This window comes from Lithobates pipiens, unplaced genomic scaffold, assembly GCF_037356315.1.
Source record: "Lithobates pipiens isolate NorthernLeopardFrog02 unplaced genomic scaffold, aLitPip1_a1.2 Scaffold_27, whole genome shotgun sequence".
NCBI lineage: Eukaryota > Metazoa > Chordata > Amphibia > Anura > Ranidae > Lithobates > Lithobates pipiens.
Genome location: NW_027507788.1, coordinates 46,295,193 through 46,311,076, shown reverse-complemented (window position 1 = coordinate 46,311,076; position 15,884 = coordinate 46,295,193). Strand labels below are relative to the sequence as shown.

Sequence of the window (15,884 nt, the reverse complement as noted above, 5' to 3'; positions counted from 1 at the left end):
AGAATGTTGTGATAGAAAATTTGATATGTAGAATCTTTAGTTTTATCTTTCTTTGGCTTAGAAAATTCAGTTATGAAATATCATTTTTATCTTTTCTTTGTTGGATTCTATCGCTTTTTTCATACTACTTGTTCACATCTGTTGTATTTGATAGGTTTGGTTTCAAGACTTGGGTTGGACAGAAAAGGTTATTACCATCCCTCGCTTTAGAAAACTGCAGCTCAAATATAATTTAGACAGTTATTCATCAAAAGGATCAACAGTAATGACTGCAAAAAAACTTCACCCAAAGACAAAAATAAAAGGTCATGTGGACAAAAAATGGGAAGAGGCCAGCAAACAGAAATGCCAGAGTAAGTTCAATTTGTAAAGGCTTTGTGGTGCATTAAAAACATTATCATAGCTTACACAATTTTTCTATATAATTTAATTGTTATTTTTAGAAAAAAATACTTGCTTTACTTTGCTATATGGCTTTGGGATTTTGTAGAGTTTGTGTTTGGCTATGCTTTTTCTGTTATAATACTGTTGATTGCTACAAGAAAAAAAAAACAATAATAAACACAGATAATAGATAAGCTATAGTGCAAAATATAGCATTACTGTGTTTAGTATGCCCAAATTAAAAGCAATAAACTATAAAAGTAAATTAAACACATTATATAGTGTGCTGACAAGGATTGCTTAGTCATTTAAAAAGCAGCTACTGTAGAGTCTGCCTGTGGATGCCCCCACTTCATCTCCAAAGGTTTGCCATTATTAGCTGTGATCGTATTAGACGCATGGCTACCAATGTGATATACAATTTATGGTCAGTGATGCATTTTGAAGTGACATTTTTATCAGGGGAATACACATTTACTTGCAAAAATAATCTGGTCCAGGACATAAAAAAACTTCTGGTGGAGAAAGATATCTCCCAAAAACACAGCATTGTATGTCTATTTTTTTTTGTCTAAATATATACATTTATACCAATATTATATTTAAATAAAATCTGAATAAAAAGTTCTAAAAGGGCTTACTAAATATATTATTGTTTACTGTGGCACATTTAAATGTGCTCTCCTAAATTTTTCCTTACTTTATTGGTAAGTTTTTAACAATAAATGAAAAAAGAATTGATTCTAAATGGACTTACTAAAAACATGATTTAAACATATTCTTCTAAATTTGCACTAAATTGTTTACTCATTGCAGACGTGGTGGAAAAAAGAATAAAATATAATTTCACTACCTACTATATGATGAATATCCCATCCATGAGTGTGGAGGCTCTCCACCAGTACCTTGTAGAATATGTTATATCTACAGGAACAGATATTAACTAATGTTATTAATACATTTCCACCCTAGTGTCTGGCTTTTTCCTACTAAGTCAAAAATATGGACTCTGTGGTAATCTTTGTTTTAGAATTCTTGTGCTAGATTAACTGGTATCCACCATTCCAGACATAAGTGTCCCACCATGTCATTTAACAGGCTTTACACTTCTCTAGATATTACAACATACATAGGGCTATTAGATTGACATTAAAAAGTTAGAAAAAAATTAGATATCAAAAAGTATTAGTGTTAACTGAATTAAAGCACTGCATTACTTTAGAAAGATAGATGGCTGTTACAGACAGTCACAGATTTCTATGTTTCACATAATAGTAAAAATGAGGAGTAGGGATGAGCCCATGGTTCGAGTAAAACGTAAGCAGCCATGTATAGTGTGTGGACGGAGATAGATTGAGCTAGATTAGGCAGGCAGGTTAGTTAGTGGCGTTATATTTTTTATATATATATATATATATATATATTTATATATATATATATATATATATATATATATATATATATATCAATATATACAGTGGTGTGAAAAAGTGTTTGCCCCCTTCCTCATTTCCTGTTCCTTTGCATGTTTGTCACACTTAAGTGTTTCGGAACATCAAACCAATTTAAACAATAGTCAAGGACAACACAAGTAAACACAAAATGCAATTTGTAAATGAAGGTGTTTATTATTAAAGGTGAAAAAAAATCCAAACCATCATGGCCCTGTGTGAAAAAGTGATTGCCCCCTAAACCTAATAACTGGTTGGGCCACCCTTAGCAGCAACAACTGCAACCAAGCGTTTGCGATAACTTGCAATGAGGCTTTTACAGCGTCCTGGAGGAATTTTGGCCCACTCATCTTTGCAGAATTGTCCTAATTCAGTTACATTAGAGGGTTTTCGAGCCTGAACGGCCTTTTTAAGGTCATACCACAACATCTCAATAGGATTCAGGTCAGGACTTTGGCTAGGCCACTCCAAAGTCTTCATTTTGTTTTTCTTCAGCCATTCGGTGGTGGACTTGCTGGTGTGTTTAGGATCATTGTCCTGCTGCAGAACCCAAGTTCGTTTCAGCTTGAGTACACGAACAGATGGTCAGACATTCTCCTTCAGGATCTCTTGGTAGACAGCAGAATTCATAGTTCCTTTTATCACGGCAAGTCTTCCAGGTCCTGAAGCAGCAAAACAGCCCCAGACCATCACACTACCACCACCATATTTTACTGTTGGTATAATGTTCTTTTTATGAAATGCAGTGTTCCTTCTACGCCAGATATACTTGGACACACACCTTCCAAAGAGTTCCACTTTTGTCTCATCGGTCCACAGAATGTTGTCCCAAAAGTCTTGGGGATCATCAAGATGTGTTGTGGAGAAATTGAGACGAGCTTTGATGTTCTTTTTGCTCAGCAGTGGTTTTCTCCTTGGAACTCTGCCATGCAGGCCATTTTTGCCCAGTCTTTTCCTGATGGTGGAGGCATGAACGCTGACCTTAACTGAGGCAAGTGAGGCCTGCAGTTCCTTGGACGTTGTTGTGGGGTCTTTTGTGACCTCTTGGATGAGTCGTCGCTGCGCTCTTGGGGTAATTTTGAGCGGCCGGCCACTCCTGGGAAGGTTCACCACTGTTCCATGTCTTCGCCATTTGTGGATAATGGCTCTCACTGTGGTTCGCTGGATTCCCAAAGCTTTGGAAATGGCTTTATAACCCTTTCCAGACTGATAGATCTCAATTACTTTCTTTCTCAATTGTTCCTGAATTTCTTTCTCGGCATGATGTGTAGCTTTTAAGGATCTTCTGGTGGACCTTACTGTGTCAAGCAGCTCCTATTTAAGTGATGCCTTGATTGTGAACAGGTGTGGCAATAATCAGGCCTGGGTGTGGCTAGAGAAATTGAACTCAGGTGTGGACAACCACAGTTATAGTATGTTTTAACAAGGGGGGCAATCACTTTTTCACACAGGGCCATGATGGTTTGGATTTTTTTTCACCTTTAATAATAAACACCTTCATTTACAAATTGCATTTTGTGTTTACTTGTGTTGTCCTTGACTATTGTTTAAATTGGTTTGATGTTCCGAAACACTTAAGTGTGACAAACATGCAAAGGAACAGGAAATGAGGAAGGGGGCAAACACTTTTTCACACCACTGTATATATATATATATATAGTCTAGTATTCATCACCCGTTTACATCACCAGGTGGCCTCGCCCTTGCCTATATAACAGCTGTCAAAGGCAAGAGACAGCAGTCAGTGGCACACCTCCCATCGAGGTGGAGATTTTTTTTCTATTTTTCGGGTCCATAGGTGCCGTGATAGAATGGATGAAGAAGGATGGACATCACGGGACACTTTTTTTTTTTAATAAAGGAATTGTCAAAACTTTCGTTTTAACTTTTTTAGAATTTTTTAGATGAATGGGTAGGGGCACAAGGTACCCGATACCCATTCCCATGTGGGGGGCAGGATCTGGGGGTCCACTGGGCAAGGGTTGTGGGGATGAGGCCCTTGTCCCCATCAACATGGGGACAAGGTGCTTTGTGACCGCATGTGGCCTGGTACGGTTCAGAAGGGGGGGCACTCGCTCATCTCCCCTTTCCTGGCTTGCCAGGCTGCTTGCCACACCATTTTATTTTATTTTATTTTGGCACGGGGTTCCCCTTAAAACCCATACCAGACCTGAAGGGCCTGGTATGGATTTTCGGGGGGGACCCCCACGGCATTTTAAAAAAAAATTGGCTTGGAGATCCCTTCAATATCCATACCAGACCCGAAGGGCCTGGTATGGACTGGGGATGATCAAACGTTTGATTTGAATCTGTTTTGCCGGGAGCTGACACATTATAGCCGCAAGTAATTTTAAATGACATTTTTTCCTTAGAAATGTCATTTTGGGACTGTAATAAACATCAGAAAGATGTGCTACTTTACAGGCAGACTAATGGGAACCTCCCAGGCACAATATTAAAAGGAACATTTAATTTTTATTGTTTCACTTTAAGCATTATTAAAATCACTGCTCCTGAAAAAATTGTTATTTTTAAAACTTTTTTTTGCATGGATACATGTCCCCTGGGGCAGTACCTGGGCCCCCATACAATTTTTATGGCAATATCTTGTATATGTGCAATATTCCTTATCTAAACAGTAGGATAAGCAGCGCTAAATATAAATCCACACCAGTGAATTCAAAAGTATTAAAGATTATAGACCCAGTCCAGTGAACATGAATTACTAAATGTTACTACACTGTGCAAACCCTGCCCCGAGCATACAGAAAATTAATTAATAATTTGTATCAAAATTAATTAACACAAATTATTATATAGTGCATGTCACCAGATGAATAGTGATAATTTATACGATCTGTTGAAAAAAATAATATCCTGTGACTAAATATTATTCAACACTAAAAATAAATAAATAAACAAATAACGAGAATTACAACTTACGTTAATCTTTTGGAAATACACCATTGGGTAAACCATACTAACAAATTTAAGATATTCCTAATACAAACATTACCTGATAGATTCATTAAGTTTAATTTTGTTTTCTACCAACAGACTATCTCTGAAGAAGACCCTAGTGGTTGAAATGCGTTAGAACTATTTTTACTGTTACTATTTTATACAGTGTATTTATAGTTAAGTCTGTTTAGTGTATGCCCATTGATATCAATGTATTTTGAACATAAGAGCTTGCTCTTCCTTTTGTTATAATTATCTAGGTGGAGCTCATGTTTTTACCATACAATAAAATATTTTTTCATATTATTTCTGACATGTCATTATCATTGTTTTTTGCTGCCTAAAAACCCCGTTGGTGGGGGAACTTGTTCCATTTTTTCGATATCTTGTATATAAGCCTTTAACTGGTTCCCGAGCGGCTCATGTGTATTTACGGTGGCATAATGGCTCCCCTGTGCGAAATCATGGACAGGAACGGGGTTCCTTTAAGGAAGAGGGCACATGACTCGCATGTCCGAGCTGCATGGCGGGGGACCCGGTGCGCGTGCCTGGCAGGTGCGTTAGCCGCCGGCTACGTGTGATCGCGTGCATGAGCACCAGAGCAGAGATTTGTGTGTGGAAACACACAAATCCCTGTGCTGTCAGAGGAGAGGAGACACGTCGTTTGTTCCTAGTAGGTAGGAACAGCTAAATGTCTCCTCTCCTACATAGTCCTATCTCCATACAGTTAGAACACACTGAGGGAACATATATTTAACCCCTTGATTGCCCCATAGTGTTAACCCCTTCTCTGCCAGTGTCATATACACAGTAACAGGGCATTTTTATATCACTGATCGCTGTATAAATGTCAATGGTCCCAAAAAACTGTCAAAAGTGTCCGATCTGTCTGTCGCATTACCACTAAAAATTCATTTAAAAAAAATGACATAAAATGCCATTAAACTCATAGTTTATAGACGATATAAATTTTGTGCAAACCAATCAATATACGCTTATTGCGATTTTTGTTTACCAAAAATATGTAGAAGGCTATATATTGGCCTAAACTGATGAAGAAATTATTTTTTTTTTTAAACATTTTTGTGGGTATTTATTATAGCAAAAAGTAAAAAATATTGTTTTGTTTTTTTTCAAAATTGTCGCTCTGTTTTTGTGTATAGTGCAAAAAATAAAAACCGTAGAGGTGATCAAATAGCCCCAAAAGAAAACTCTATTTGTTGGAAAAAAAGGACACAAATTTCGGTTGAGTAAAGCATTGCATGGCTGCGCAATTACTAGTTAAAGAGACACAGTGCCAAATTGTAAAAAAATGTTCTAGTTAGGAAGGTGGTAAAACCTTCCGAGGCCGAAGTGGTTAAAAGGAGCACTTTTGAATTTTTTGCCTGTTCGCATGTTCTGGTGCGTACCGAACCAGGGCGTGTTCAGCTCATCCCTAGTGAGGAGCACTGAACTGCTAAGCATGCTATATTTTCTCATAAGTACTATGGGAAGATTAGTAGGAAGCTGTAGGCCTAGGACTCTTATAGTAGTAGTAGTAGTAGTAATAGTAGTAGTAGTAGTAATAATATACAAGGTCCTTATGGAAACATGTTGAAAGGGTGCAGGATGGAAGTGACACTCCACTTGTAAAGGTTCAGAATAAAAATGTTCTTGTAATCAACAAGACATGCCGATGCATTTCAGAGATTGCAAGGGACCCTCTTTTAAAAGGCTTAGAAAACCCCAGAAAATTGGGGTATGGACTAGACATTTCAGACCAGACAGCATCCCAGTTTTCTGTTTTCTTCAGCCTTATAAAAGGGGGACCCTTGTAACCCCTGAAACATATATTGTTTTGTTAATTACAAATACAATTTTATTCTGTACTTCAACAAATGGGTTGACATGTCTGGCTCCATCCTTCTTACAGATTTTAATGATCAGACATGAAAAGACACATCTTCACTGATTTGCTAAATTAAGAATCTTCACAGAATAAATTGTGTAAATATTCACTTCGGTTATATAATCCTGTGGAAAGCGAATTCCTGTTCAATTTGAAAACCCAATTATGTGATGAAATAAGTAAACAAGAATTGCTTTAACACGACTGGATAACTGAAGTGAATATTTACATAGTGTATCCTTCATGGCAAGCCTTATATCAGGTAAATGGGGAAAGTGAGTTACCACTGAATTTATTTTATACTGAATAATAATTTCATATGTCAAATTTCCATTTTTAGAATTCCTTGAAGATGAAGAATTTTGGGACTATGAACAACAGGTGGATATGGAAAGTTTTGACACACACAAATTCTATGATATCTTACTGAAGCAATCCTATCTGGTCACATTCAAGCTTGGTCAACTTAAAGATGAGGTGTGTAATCAGCAGAAAAACAAATGCTGATATTACAAAGATTAGCTCACAATAGGTTTAAACTTTATTAACTTACTCCTCCCTCGTAACCTCCAATCCTCAAATTCTGGTTTGCTGTGTGTCCTCCCTACTCACCTACACTCAATGGGAAACAGAGCCTTCTCCTGCCATGCTCCAAGACTCTGGAATTCACTTCCAAACAACATCAGAGAGTCATCCTCTCTAAACTCATTCAAATCAAATCTAAAAATGTTTTCCTTTAGACAAGCTTTCACTTAATTGTCCCATTTTCCTTTATGTTATCCTGTGTCTTTCTTGTGTCTTCTTTGTAAAGCACTTTGAAAAGCTACCTTTAAAGGCGATATATAAAATAATGTATTATTATTATTATAATGTGATCTTTATTGACGACAATGGCATAATTCATAAAATAATTCATAAAATTGTTCTGTGAAATGCATACACAGTATATTGTAAACATACAAATAATCTGTGAGGGTCTGTGTGTTTATGAGTTTATGGCATTGATTTACTAAAAGCTATTCACTTTGCAAGGAAATGTTCTCTTAGCTCTGTGGATGTGGTGAACACTTACCCAAAAACATCCAATAATGTGCAAGAAAAAAAAAAATTTTGTTTGCATGATGATAAAAGTCAGCAAAGCTTCACCCTTTTTATTAAGCTAATTGAAAAATTCCCTACAAAGTGAAAATTCCATTGCAAAGTGAACAGCCTATTTGCCTTTAGTAAATTAACCCCTATATGTAATTTTGTTTTTTCTACAACATGCTTTCTCCTGTGAGTTCTACCTACTTCAGATGTAAATGAATCTATGTACTGTTTTGTAGGTAAAGGATTTCTATGAAAAACTTGTATACGAAGTGAGTACCTTAAAAGAGACTTTTGTGAAGCGGCTGAGCATGACTGGTCACCCAACCCGATACAGCAGTTCAATAGTGGAAAGCTATATTCAGAAAAAACAGGAGGTATAATACATGTCTTTACCTTAGAATTCTATAGAGAGGTCCAAAATTTTCCATTCTTTATTTAAACACTGCAAAGGCAGGGGACAGAAGTGGTTTTGACCATAGGCTGTGCGCTGAAGATTATACATGTATGACAAAGATCCTTTGCATTTACTTACCACAGTCCCATGAATGATACTGCAATTAAATATGTTAAATATACAATTTGAAATATAATTTTTTTTTTCATAATGCAAGCACTTTCCAATTGCATGTTAAAAAATAGTGCATGCATGCCTGCCGATGAACCAGCCGAAATTCGCTTACTATTACATATTGTTATTTGTTACATGTTTTGCATGTAAACAATTTACTGTGGTTTTGGTAAACTGCTACCTAACAATGAGTTCACATAGCCAGAGAAACAGAATGAAAGATCTTGATCTCATAGCATCACTAAGGCTCCATTTACACCTAGTTAATTTGAATTGTGGGTGGAATTGCTGCGATTCTGCCCATGATTCCAGATCGCAGAAAAACGCAGGATGAGCTTGTGATGCCATTACTTCTTAATAGCACACCAATCGCAGTGCAATTAAATCACGCTGCAATTGTGGCAAATCACAACACCCGACACTGTCGCCCAAAAGAAGCTTCTGCTTTTTTTTTGAGCGACAAGCAAAACCGCACTGTGATTGAGGTGCCATAAAGATGTAATTCAAAGGCAACCGTGTCCCACGTTTTTCTGCAATTTAGAATCACGGCCAGAATCGCGACGATTCTGCCTAGGTGTGAGTAGAGCCTAAGGAGCATTGCTCACCCACTTTATTGGTAACATCTTACATCTCATGAACATCTCTCCTTTCATTCTGGAATCAGGTGGATTTAGAGATAGTCAAAAGAAAGAAGCTGGCTGCTGAATACAAAGAAATCCTGAAAAAACAGCTGCGAGTTTTACAGGAGGACATGAAATCTCACGAGGAACATTGTGTCATGTTTAATGCAGCACTGAGAGAATCTGTCAGACTACTGGAGGTGATGAAAGATAAAACTGGGAGTTCAGTCTCTAGGGACACACAATGTACAATTAGATGGCAAAGGTGAGTAAAGAGATAATATTTCACCTTATTAAACATCATCATAGAAGCCCTGCATATGACCACATTTACCTGGGCTTCCAATAATAAGATTTTACAACTTACTCATTACACTTCAGGACAGAATTTGTAGAAATCCATAACTGCAATGTTTTGTTGAGTTAGCTTATAATTTGCCTGGTCTGATAAAAAAAATAATCACCATATTAATACAGTTACATAATCAATAATGATATTTTAATGCAGCTAGTGTTAGTACCTGAACAGTTATTTTGTTAGCCTCCTGTATACCCATGTACAGTAGGGCCTACACTGGAAGATGGAGGGATAGGGCTTTGAGATTCTACTGCACAATACTGACAATCTAACACTGGGAACTTACCGATAAGAAGAGAAAGCAATGTAATGAGTTCATTGGTGAAGATATGTTCCTTCACTGTGCAATCAGTAGGATAAGGACAAAGCTGAATTGCTTTACTGCACAGGAGAAAGGAGAGGTCACCAACTTAGCTATGTTGTCTAGTAATAGCTTCTCCATCAGAAGACTGGAGAGACTGAATTTCAAATATTTTTTTGTGCAATTGTAAACATGAATTTTTAAGCAAGAATTAAAATATTCAGAATTGCTAATCACATCCAGGAAACCTTATAACTGTGTAAAAGTCAAATAAGTTCAGTTTACCATAATCTGAGTTCTATCCAGTTCATTATACACTGAGAAAAATTATAAACGCAACACTTTTGTGTTTGCCCCTATTTATCATGAGCTGAACTCAAAGATCTTTGACTTTTTCTATGTACACAAAAGGCCTATTTCTCTCAAATATTATTCACAAATCTGTCTAAATCTGTATTAGTGAGCCCATACCATAACACCACTGCCCCCATAGGCCACTCGATCCACAACATTGTCATCAGCAAACCGCTCACCCACACAATGCCATACACCCTATCTGCCATCTGCCCTGTACAGTGAAAAGTACACCGGTTTCAACAACAAACTGCAATCAGGTCGAGACCCCAGTGAAGCTGACAAGCGTGCAGATGAGCTTAGCTGAGATGGTTTCTGAGAGTTTATGTAGAAATTCTTTGGTTAGGCAAACCGATTGTTGCAGCAGATCTCCAGGTGGCTGGTCTCAGATGATCTTGGAGGTGAAGATGTTGGATGTGGAGGTTCTGGGCTGGTGTGGTTACACATGGTCTGTGATTTTGAGGCAGGTTGGATGTACTGTCAAATTCTCTAAAATGCCTTTGGAGATGGCTTATGGTAGAGAAATTAACATTTAATTCAGGGACAACAACTCTGGTGGACATTCTTGCAGTCATAATGCCAATTGCACACTCCTTAAAAATTTGCGACATCTGTGGCATTGTGCTGTGTGATAAAACTGTGCATTTTAGAGTGGCCTTGTATTGTTGCCAGCCTAAGGCACACCTGTGCAATAATTATGCTGTCTAATCAGCATCTTGATATGCCAAATCTGTGAGGTGGACGGATTATCTCGGCAAAGGAGAAGTGCTCACTAACACAAGTTAGAGAAATAGGTCTTTTGTGTACATAAAAAAAGTCATAGATCTTTGAGTTCAGCTCATGATAAATAGGGAAAAACACAAAAGCGTTACATTTATAATTTTGCTCTCTGTATATGAAAATAAAAAATCTAGATTAAACCAAATGGGCTATATGTTTTCATACTGCAAATCTATTTGGTCTACATCTTAGATACAGTATCTCCCTTTTGCAATTACTCCCTCACCAATGGGGAATAAATTTGACAATTGACCTTAAGTCCTGTCCTTTATTATGCGTTAAGGCATAATACCAGAACTTACTATGGCCTTGAAAACATTTTCTTATATTTGCGAAAGTTCACCTATCCTGGTTCCTAAACTAGTTCTACCAATATACTGCAACTCACTGTGGTCAGAACCTGTGTTCTGGGTCCCCTGAAGATATCAGTTTTAACAAATCGCGTAGGACAGGGCTTGTGATCTGACATCACCACGCACATGTATGGAGCGGCACGATAAGATGTGAGTATATTATAAAAACAAACTGTGTCACACTGCCTCATTGTGTTCAAAAAAATTATCCTATCCCTTTAAGGTCAAATTATTATGCCATAAATAGTGCACACAAAAAACAATAACACTTCATATGTGAAGCAAATATTTAAGATTGTGAAACAGTAAATCCGACAAATGTAAATGTCCCACAGGTGAATAAATAATCACACAAAATAATCACCCATGGATGTACAACCATGTAGACCTTTTGTGATGTAATAGTTAATCTGGCGTACCTCCACTGGAAAAATAATAAGACTCCCAGATCGCAATGCCATGGAGGTCTAAGCAAGCTCAGCATTCCTCAGCCCAGTCAAGGAGAACAAATACGACCTTCTATGTGCTCAGCACTTCCTCAGACAATGGTTTCCAACGTCAACAGCTTCAGCAGCACTCATTAAAAGAAAGCACATGAAAAACACCATAGTGTGGCAAACTTTGTGCCTCTTTATTTTAAAAGCAGGGTAAAGCCCCATACACACGGTCGGACTTGTACAAACTTTTCCGTGGACTTTTGTACAAAGTGTGTTGTCCACAAGTTTGTATTGCATACACACGGTCGGACTTTTTGACAACAAACACGAACGTAATGACGTCACAACGTACTGACGCCGCTTCAAAAGAGGACGTTCAATGACTCCAGCGCCACCTTTGGTCAACTTCTGTATTGTAGTCTGATCGTTTGCAATGGTTCTGAGCATGCGTGTTTGTACCTTGTACAAAAGTCCGATGCTTTTGCATACACACGGTCGGACTTTGCTCCATCGGACTTCTGTTGTCAAAAAGTTTGTTCGTTCGCAGAGCCAACAAAAGTCCGATGAAAACAGAAAAAGTTTGTCCAATGGAGCGTACACACAGTCGGATGTTGCTCCAAAACAGCTAATTTGCATGTTTGTTGTCAAAAAGTCCGACCGTGTGTACGGGCCTTTAGACTACTCACAAGACAGTGTAGGTTTACAGGCTTCAAACCACCACTCCACTCATTCCATCAGATGTGATGGTGTCACTGCTAAGCTCTGCTCTATGCCATTTTCATTCTAATGAATGTCTTCCAGGGGCATTGAGTGGGAATAGACTCAAGCAAAGGCAAAAGTTTGATATTCTGGATTCACTATGACAACACTGAAGATCTGCAAGGTTGCACATTGATGGAACATTGTTTTGTGTGATTATTTATTTTCAATGTTTTTTATTGAGGTTTTCATAAAGAACAAATATGTAAAATGTGTCATACATTAGGCAGTATAAAGTGATCATAGTACTAACAACTCGTACTAAGTTAATTAACAGTCATAAATAGTGATGGCCGAACGGTTCGCCCGGCGGTCGTTTCGCAGCGAATTTCGGCTGTTTGCCGTCCGCCCAATCGGCGGACTATTGCCGCCGTTCACCCGGCGGACTTCCGTGTTTTCTGTGTAAAAGAACTTTGACCTATGATGACACATCCATCATGGGGTACAGGACAGCCAATTGAGACATTACAGCACATGGACACTTGGACATTCCCCCTAACTTATAAATACACCCGATCCGGCGGCCATTTTACATTCTTTCTTCTGTCACTATAGGGAGAGGATGCTGTGTGGAGCAGGGAGAGATTGCAGTGACCCAAATCGCTAGCTATTTGGTACACAAAAGTTATTTTCAGGACTGGTATAGGTGTTAGGTGTAGTTCAGGATATAGGTTTGAGGCACTGCTGTGCTAGTGAGTGATTGTTGCAGCAGCCTGTTGCAGCAGCCTGAGTGTCTTTTGTCAGTTTAGAGAAAGGGACAGGATGGTGTGTGCTGCAGGGACAGTCAGTTTAGTCATTAGCTGTTACTATCAGGTCCACAAAAGTGCTATTCCAGTTATTGTTCCAGCAGCCTCTGTTTTGTCAGTTTATATAGGGACAGGCAGGAAGCTGTGTGTGAGGCAGTGAGGGTCAGTTTAATCAGTAGCTGTTACTATATTAGGTCCACAAAGGTTCTTTTCAGGACTGGTATCAGTGGTATGGTAATAGGCTTGTACACGACACGTATAATATTCTTTCTTCCAAATATAGAAAGAATATTATACTTGACTGCTGCCCTTCTGCTGCAGTCTGCTAATCAGTCACAACCTACTTGTTCCACAAAGGTCCTTATAAGGACTGGTATAGGTCCACAATACATAGGATTGAGGTGCACTACTGCTGACCGCTGCCCTATACTGCAGCAGTCCTTCATCAGTATAGGGACTGACGTACAGTCTGCTAATCAGTCACACACAACCTACTTGTTTCACAAAGGTCCTTATAAGGACTGGTAAGGTATAGGGTACTACAGTACATAGGGTTTAGTGAGGTACAGTCTGCAATTCTATAAGGACTGGTATAGGTCCACAATACATAGGGTTGAGGTGCACTACTGCTGACCGCTGCCCTATACTGCAGCAGTCCTTTATCAGTATAGGGACTGACTTACAGTCTGCTAATCAGTCACACACAACCTACTTGTTCCACAAAGGTCCTTATAAGGACTGGTAACCTGGTGTAGGGTACTACAGTACATAGGGTTGAGTGAGGTACAGTCTGCTATTCTATAAGGACTGGTATAGGTCCACAATACATAGGGTTGAGGTGCACTACTGCTTACCGCTGCCCTATACTGCAGCAGTCCTTTATCAGTATAGGGACTGACGTACAGTCTGCTAATCAGTCACACACAACCTACTTGTTCCCCAAAGGTCCTTATAGGGACTGGTAAGGTATAGGGTACTACAGTACATAGGGTTGAGTGAGGTACAGTCTGCTATTCTGTAAGGACTGGTATAGGTCCACAATACATAGGGTTGAGGTGCACTACTGCTGACCGCTGCCCTATACTGCAGCAGTCCTTTATCAGTATAGGGACTGACTTACAGTCTGCTAATCAGTCACACACAACCTACCTGTTCCACAAAGGTCCTTATAAGGACTGGTAACCTGGTGTAGGGTGCTACAGTACATAGGGTTGAGTGAGGTACAGTCTGCTATTCTGTAAGGACTGGTATAGGTCCACAATACATAGGGTTGAGGTGCACTACTGCTGACCGCTGCCCTATACTGCAGCAGTCCTTCATCAGTATAGGGACTGAGAGTTTTGTCACAGGGTCATTTAAAAAATGACAGGCAGAGGAAGAGGCAGGCCCTTCCGCAGGGGTGGTAGGGGTAGGGCAGGAGCAACAGGCTTGAGCCAAAGTGGGAAGTTGCAGAAGGTGCGTTCAATTACTTTAAAGGACGCACCAGACTTGGTTGAGTGGCTCACTCAGCCTTACTCTTCTGCACCCTCCTCATCCTCTCGATCTGCACCCTCTTCTTCATTCTCTGCTATGTGCACCCCCAAAGACACTACCACCAACAACACCACCACCACCACATACCTTCCGCTTGAGTCACAGGAATTATTTTCCGATCCATATCAAGACATTTCTGATGCGCAGCCACTCTTGGTATTGGATCAGGAAGAGGAGGTAGCAACAACCGCCACTCAGCAGTCTGACGACAGTACCCAGATCAGCCCAAGGAGGAGGTTGGTCCCCGGTGTTGCTGCCTACTCCAAGATCTCTACTTATAGCGGTGGGGAAGGTGACGTCGATGATGACGTGTCTAGTGATGTCACGTGGGTGCCCACAAGAGAGGAAGAGGAGGGGAGTTCAGAGGGAGATATGGACCAGCAGATAAGGAGGAGAAGCAGGAATAACTTACATTGCACAGGAGGGACAAAGCAGACTGCAAATGTATCAGGAGCGAGTCATCGACCATGTACGGTCACATCTGGCGCTCCTAGGACACCGGCACATGGCTCTGCAGTGTGGGCTTTTTTTAACGTGTCCGCTGCTGACAATAGTGTTGCCATCTGCAATCTTTGCAGTCAACGCATTAGTCGCGGTAAGCCCAACACTCACCTAGGGACGACCGCCTTAAGAAGGCACATGAGCAGCCATCACCGAGCCCAGTGGGAGCAACGGAACACACAAAGCCACACTCCAGGCTCTCACCGTCCAGCCTCGTCTTCTACTTCTCCTTCTCCTCTCTCCTCACAATTGTCCTCCACTCCACCTTCCATCACTGCAAGCTCACGTTTTTCTGCAAAAAGGCAGGCTTCCGTGGGCCTAATGTTCGAGCGTAAAAAAATGATGACGCCGGATAACCCTCTTGCCCAATGGTTGACGGCTGGCTTGTCAGAACTGATAGCCCACCAACTACTGCCATATAAACTGGTGGACTCAGAGGCCTTTCGAAAATTTGTGGCCATTGGAACACCACAATGGAAGGTCCCAGGAAGGAAGTATTTCTCACAGAAAGGCATCCCAGAGCTATATGGCCATGTTCAGCGGCAAGTGAATGTATCTCTGGCACACAGTGTCGGTGCCAAGATACATCTGACCACAGACACGTGGTCTAGCAAACACGGGCAGGGAAGGTATATCACTTTTACTGCCCACTGGGTGAACCTTCAGACGGCCGTCAAGCATGTAACCCGTGGCACCCGTGTAGATTTGGTTTTACCGCCACGGATTGCATGCAGGCCTGGCTCTTCTTCTCCTCCTCCTCCTCCTACTCCATCCTCCTCCCTCTCCTCCTCGGCTGACTCC

General features: G+C 39.9%; 1 protein-coding gene across 1 annotated transcript in view; it reads left to right on the top strand.

Moving 5' to 3' along the window:
- LOC143932952 (uncharacterized) overlaps positions 1–15,884 on the top strand; it is a 156,608-nt gene that overhangs the window by 82,423 nt on the left and 58,301 nt on the right. The window contains exons 12-15 of the mRNA XM_077455884.1: positions 155–353; positions 7,025–7,161; positions 8,010–8,147; positions 9,006–9,226. Coding sequence (XP_077312010.1) covers positions 155–353; positions 7,025–7,161; positions 8,010–8,147; positions 9,006–9,226 — 695 coding nt within the window. The remainder of the gene's footprint in view (positions 1–154; positions 354–7,024; positions 7,162–8,009; positions 8,148–9,005; positions 9,227–15,884) is intronic.